The 6728-nt window shown below is 45.3% G+C and overlaps 1 protein-coding gene across 1 annotated transcript; it reads right to left on the bottom strand.

Annotated features, from left to right (window-relative positions):
• Positions 1–671: 671 nt before the first annotated feature.
• On the bottom strand, positions 672–4336 carry LOC138883604 (uncharacterized). The gene is made up of 4 exons (XM_070164299.1): positions 3772–4336; positions 2647–3180; positions 1723–2328; positions 672–796 (listed from the first exon to the last, which is right to left on the bottom strand). The coding sequence occupies exons 1-4, from the start codon at positions 4334–4336 to the stop codon at positions 672–674; spliced, it is 1830 nt and encodes a 609-aa protein (XP_070020400.1).
• Positions 4337–6728: the final 2392 nt, after the last annotated feature.

Raw genomic sequence — 6728 nt, 5'->3', positions numbered from 1 at the left:
TGAGCAATAAACCTGTTGATCTAGTTCAGCCTTCCTAACAGACTCATCACTTCCGTCTTGTTTCTCGAAGGGGGCAAATCTTGTATGGCTTTGATCTTGGATGGGTCCAACTCAATGCCTCGCCGACTGACTATAAATCCCAACAGTTTTTCGGATGTAACACCAAATGCACACTTGGCGGGGTTGAGCTTGAGGTTGTACCTGCGAAGCCTCTGGAAGAATTTCCTCAAATCCCTGACGTAGTCGGCCTGATGCTTTGATTTTATGATCACATCGTCTACATATACCTCAATCTCCTTGTGTATCATGTCGTGAAACACGGTAGTCATTGCCCTCATATAGGTTGCCCCAGCATTCTTTAAACCAAATGGCATTACCCAGTAGCAATAAGTTCCCCAGGGTGTGATGAATGCCGTTTTTTCTGCATCTTCTTCATCCATTAGAATCTGATGATACCCGGCATAGCAATCCACAAAAGATCTGATCTCACGCTTGGCGCAATTATCGATCAAAATATGGATATTGGGCAGGGGGAAGTTATCCTTCGGACTTGCTTTGTTGAGATTGCGGTAATCGACGCATACTCTGATCTTTCCATCCTTCTTCGGCACAGGCACGACATTAGCCAACCAAACAGGATATCGGGTGACCCGGATAACCTTAGCATCCAACTATTTGGTAACTTCTTCTTTAATCTTCACACTCATATCAGTTTTAAATTTCATCAACTTTTGCTTGACGGGAGGGAACGCTGGATCAGTGGGTAACTTGTGGACCACTAAATCAGTGCTTAACCCTGGCATGTCGTCATATGACCACGTAAAAACATATTTGTATTCAATGAGTGTTTTGATTAACTCCTCCCGGATTTTTGGCTCGAGGTGGATACTTATTTTAGTCTCTCGGACGTTGTCTGTGTCCCCTAAATTGACGGCTTTTGTGTCATTCAAATTGGGTTTGGGTTTTTCTTCGAAGTGAATTAACTCCTTACTAACCTCTTCGAAGGCTTCATCCTCATCATCATATTCTGATTCGTAATCACAATCTACTTCTTGAACTATCATTTCGGAATTAGATTGATTTTTAAGACTGGGCTGAGGATTCCTTATGCACGCCATATCATTAAGACCAGTATAAAGAGAACTGTACAGAAAAGGAAAGAAGAAAACAAAATTAAAAAAATAAGGAATGAAGAAGAAACGTTTTTATTTTATTGAATTACGGGATAACAAAGTTTCGCACTTTGATGAACATAACAAAAATAAAAGAAATCTGGACTACAACCCTGGAATAATCCAGAAAACGGGAAGGAAAATCAGAGCCAACTACCAAGACTCCCTCCGAATGGGAAAAGGAGTAGCCATCCAATTGTTGATTTTTGCCTTTGGCCCCACAAACTGCACATCTGCCTTGCTGGACCCCTCCCCTACTTCTACCATGTTGATTTCGGTGAATAATCTTTCGAAACCTTCATTAAGTCTCCATCTGCACCAATCAATGGCCCTGTAACCTTGGACAGCAATTGCTTTTTGATGCCCTGCCTGACAAAAGATCTGGACATGCGTGGGATTGGCTTGGGAAGGACCCAGCCTCTTTTCTTCAACTTGCGGGCCCGTCTCACATCCGTCGTTGTAGGCTTGAACCCCAACCCAAAGGTGTCCAGATTTTTGGGCAAAGAAACCGGCTGAACAATACCCTGAAGATCAGCCCCTAAACCTTTGCCTGGCACAACCCCGTTCTTCAACATCTCCGAGGCTACCATGACAGTTGCAGCCGCTATTTTGGGAAGTGGGATACTTTCACCCTCGGGAATTTTGTCCAGTGAAACCATATCGCAAACCTGGTAGACCCACGACCCCTTGTCATCATCAGTCTCTATGAAGGGTACGATGGCATTACCTACGGCGCTTGTATTGTCTTCCCCATATACTACGATCTCTTGCCTATCCCACTCGAACTTGATCATCTGATGTAATGTGGAAGGCACTGCTTTGGCGGCGTGGATCCAGGGTCGCCCCAACAGAAGATTATATGACACTACCACGTCCAGCACTTGAAACTCCATGGTGAACTCGACCGGACCAATTGTTAATTCAAGTACGATGTCACCCACTGTGTCTGTACCCCCACCATCGAACCCTCGAACATAGATGATGTTCTTGTGAATTCTGTCACCATCGACTTTCAGTTTCTTCAAGGTGGTCAATGGACATATATTGGCACTGGAGCCATTATCAATCAGTACTCGAGTGACTACCGAGTCTTCACACTTCACAATCAAATAGAGGGCCCTATTATGTTCTGTACCTTCCACGGGCAACTCATCGTCTGAAAAAGTGACCCTGTTGACCTCAAACATCTTGTTTGCTATTTTCTCTAGATGGTTCACAGAGATCTTATCCGGAAAGTGGGCTTCGTTCAGAATTTTCATCAATACCTGGCGATGCTCATCTGAATGGATCAACAAGGATAACAATGAGATCTGTGCCGGGGTTTTTCTCAGCTGCTCCACAATGGAGTAATCTTGTGCCTTCATTTTCTTTAAAAATTCCTCCGCCTCTTCCTCAGTAACTGGATTCTTTGTTGGTACTGGATTGGCCCTTCTTAACTCTGCGGGAGCAAAACACCTCCCCGAACGAGTTAAACCTTGGGCTTCACACACTTCCCCTTTTACTTCTTTCCCTTTGTATATCACCATTTCTCGTTCATAATTCCAAGGAACAGCTTTGTTGTTGATCACTGGAATCTGAGTTACCGGTTTTATAATGACAGGCTCTGTGCGGGAACCCTTCACAACCACAACGGGTTTACTTGCAACCCCTGGCACTACCACTTTAGCTTTCTCTGGTTTCATTGCAACAATGTTTGACGAGCTTCTCTCGGCTACCACAGCTGGCTTATCATCTACCCCTCTCAACTGGACCACAGACTTTCCACTGGTTACTTTTTCCTTTGAGCTGGTTTCGCTGGAACGGATCATCATTACCGTCTGTGAGGGATTCCTGGGCTTCCCCTCTTTGTGTATCAACTCAATCATATGTGTCTCATGATGAGCTGGCAGTGGATTCTGATTAATATTTGGTGCTTCTGGTGCTTGAACCTCGATGCGATGAGTATCGATAAGCTCTTGCACAACTGTTTTCAGCTTCCAACATTTCTCTGTATCATGCCCTGGGGCCCCTGAACAATACTCACAATTCAGCGAATGATCAAGATTTCTAGGGGGAGGATTTGGCATTTTGGGCTCAACTGGACTCAACATGCCCAACTGCCTCAATCTGTGGAAAAGACTGGTATATGATTCCCCTAGTGGAGTGAAAGTCTTTTGCTTCTGTGACCTCTCATTCTTGAGGGCCGATTTTGGTCGGAAACCTATCCCCGGGGGATTTCTGTAGGCCCTTGGGGGTGGGTATGTGTTCTGTGGGGCTGGGTAAGGATTTTGTGGAGATGGCGCACGCCATTGTGCGTGTGCCGAAGTTTGGGTATAGGTTTGTGCATGATGGACGAAAAAATGGGGATCTGGCAGTGGGTAGTAATGTTGTGGAGGGCTATATGGAGTATGGGGGTAATTTTGGTGGTATGGTCGTGGTTGGGTATAGTAGGGTGACGGGCCTCTGGATCCGAACCAAGCTCCGGACTCAACAGTCGTGACATCTTCTTTCCTCTTCTTCCCAAGTACACCCCCAGTGCCGCTTTGGATGGCCTGAGTGGTTGCCTTGATCGCTGAATAGCTCATGATTTTGTTGGACTTAAGCCCTTCCTCGACCATGCCTCCCATTTTCACAACCTCATTAAAAGATTTGCCAATTACGGACACCAAATGGCCAAAGTAAGTCGGCTCCAGAGCCTGCAAAAAGTAATCGACCATCTCGTTTTCTTTCATTGGGGGATCTACCCTTGCTGCTTGCTCCCTCCATCGAAACCCATACTCTCTAAAACTTTCACTGAGCTTCTTTTCCAGTTTGGTCAGGGACAATCGTTCCGGAATGATCTCTAGATTATATTGAAAGTGACAAGCGAATGCCTGGGCCAAATCGTCCCATGTGTACCACCTGTTATGATCTTGCCTAGTGTACCATTCTAGCACTGACCCACTCAAACTTTGACTGAAATACGCCATCATTAATTCATTTTTTCCGCCCGCTCCCCTCATCTTGCTACAAAAACCTCTCAGATGAGCCACCGGATCACCGTGTCCGTTGTACAAGTCGAACTTGGGCATTTTGAACCCTGCCGGTAATTGTACATTCGGGAATAAACACAGATCTTTGTGAGCCACGCTTACCTGACCTCCTAGCCCTCTCATATCCCTGAAGGATTGCTCTATGCTTTTCATTTTTTTGAACATCTCTTCCTGTTCAGGATTTCTGGCCGTTCTTTCCGCTTTCTCCGGTAGGTCAGAATGTGGATCCTATGGATAGGCTCCAGGCACTTTGAAGGTAAGCTCAGGGGGGTAATACTGGTTGTCATGTGCTTGGAACAAAGGTTCACTCGGGGATTTATGGAGTGCAGTTGGTGGAGATATCACAAAGACAGGGGTGATCGGCGGAGGAGGGTATGGAACTGACTTTGGTGGTGGAGCTTGTGGCATACGAGAAGTAGTGCCATGGTAGTGCAGATAAATGGGAAAGCCTGGATCGGTGGCGGGAGGATCCTGAGACTGAGCTAATGGTGGGGTAAGAGCCGGGTTGGCAGGGTAAGCTGGTGGTGATTGCCCTTTGGACCAGGCCTGGTACATTTCGGCCATTTGTTGCTTAAGCTTGAGCATCTCCTCTTTCATTTTATAGACGTCCAACTATTCTGCCTCAACACTAGTGTCGACATCTGGAATAGACATGGTTTCCGGTATTGGTCCCTTCGATTTGGTTTGGTAGTGGTAATGTGCCAGTATCCTCTAAATAAACTAACTGCATGAATCCTCTGGAAATCAACAAACTTGTTAGTTTTTAGAGTTCAACACATATGCAATTACACGTTGGGATGTAATGCATCTAGGCAATTAACCATTTCTATCATGTGCTCCCTTTTTAATTGTGCTCCCTTTTTAAGCTTCCTTTATTTTATCCTTCTTTATTTACTTTTTTAGTGGTGGTCGAATCCTATAGAGATTGCCTACGTATCATGTCCCCACATGAATCAGACCGGGCGTAGTTCTGCCCTATAATGGTGAAAAGCAAAGATAATAACTTCCATTTTTTCATTAATAAACATTATATTATAACCTGGACGCCTTTTGGAAAGGAAAATAACAGACTCGAAACCAAACCAAGTACAAACTCGATAACCACTAACAGACTCTAACAGACAACAGACTTTGGGAAAGAAAGAACAATGCAGATTCAAACTATGAACACATTAAAGTTTTAAAAGTTGGTGCCCGCGAGGCATCGTTCGGCCTTGCCGCAGGCTTAGGCGCGAGATCCCTTTCAAGTTGCTCTAGTTCGTACATTGTCCGCTTGACAAAAATCATTACGGCTGACATGAAGGTAGTGCGGGTCATGTCTTCGCACATTCGGCATCTGCTAATGATGGCATGGGCAATAGTCCCGATCTTGTTCCTGGTTTGACCCTTTTTCTATGAGCAGGTGCCTTATCTGATCCTTACAGCCCCTAAAATCCTGAGAATCCTGGAGATATTGCCTTTGGAGCTGCCGTATTTCATCTTCCATTCGAGCCAGTAAATCGTAACAGTGTCCACTTTTGATTTCATAATCTTCAGCTTGCTTAGCTGTTGTAGGTTCTGTGTGCGCTCTTTCGTTATCTTTGCCCATTGGACCTGGAGTTGTGTTATGGTACCCTCAGATTTCTTCAAATCATCCCGGCACTCACTGATTTCCTTCTTTAGTCCGTAAATCAATCTTTCATCCGACCGACTCCTTTGCTGATTGTCAGCATCTATCCTCATTTGTCAGATCTGAGCCTTGAGAGCCTTATTTGCTTGGGCTAACCTGTTCTTCTCTCCTTCATCTGCAGCAACTTGCACCTTGTTCTCAAATTTCAGATCCTTGATCTGTTGCTTCAGCTTGCCTACTTCGGCCCAGTATTCGCACTCTTTGGCCAACCGGTCCTACGGTTCTTGTGACACCTCAACGATCTCTTGAATGTGAGGTTTTTTGGTTGGCCTTTCGTGCTCAAGTTCTCTCATGTACCAAGCAAGGTATCCTGGTGCCACTTCGCCCTTGGCCTGATCCTGCACGCAAGTATCTGCTTTTAAATATTGGCATTCACTCCAGATCTGACGAACTTTTGCTTCAGGGAATTGTCCGTCAGGGCTAATCTTAATTACTTGAGCACTAAGGTCTTCTTCCTAAGGCACTATTTGGCATCTCTCGAGTTGTCTCAAAACCCGAGATGGCACGTAAGGCTGAATTCTCTTTAGCCTCATCAATAGAAAGTGGGTCCTAGCTGCCAGCATATGGATGATCTCGTCAACGGGCAACCATCCTAGTGTCCACTGTATTTGGCTGGCGGTGAGGGTCCGAAAGAATAATGTCCATGCTGTAACTCCTTCGGGTAGACTGGCCCCCTTGATTCTTGTGTAGAACTCTTCTATGCAAGTTTTCTTCGAGGAACCATAACTCAAGAGCTGGGAACGGTGGCAAAGATGCTCAGTCATCCATATTTGTAGCAACAAGTTACACCCCTCGAAGAAACTCCCTCTGGCTTTGCAGGCTATGAGAGCTCTGAAGATATCAGATACTATCATAGGCGCAAGAGTGCTTTTGTCT

Source organism: Nicotiana sylvestris, chromosome 12 (genome assembly GCF_000393655.2).
Source record: "Nicotiana sylvestris chromosome 12, ASM39365v2, whole genome shotgun sequence".
NCBI classification, from domain to species: domain Eukaryota; kingdom Viridiplantae; phylum Streptophyta; class Magnoliopsida; order Solanales; family Solanaceae; genus Nicotiana; species Nicotiana sylvestris.
The sequence above is the reverse complement of the archived record's forward strand: the minus strand, read 5'-3'. Positions and strand labels throughout refer to the sequence as shown.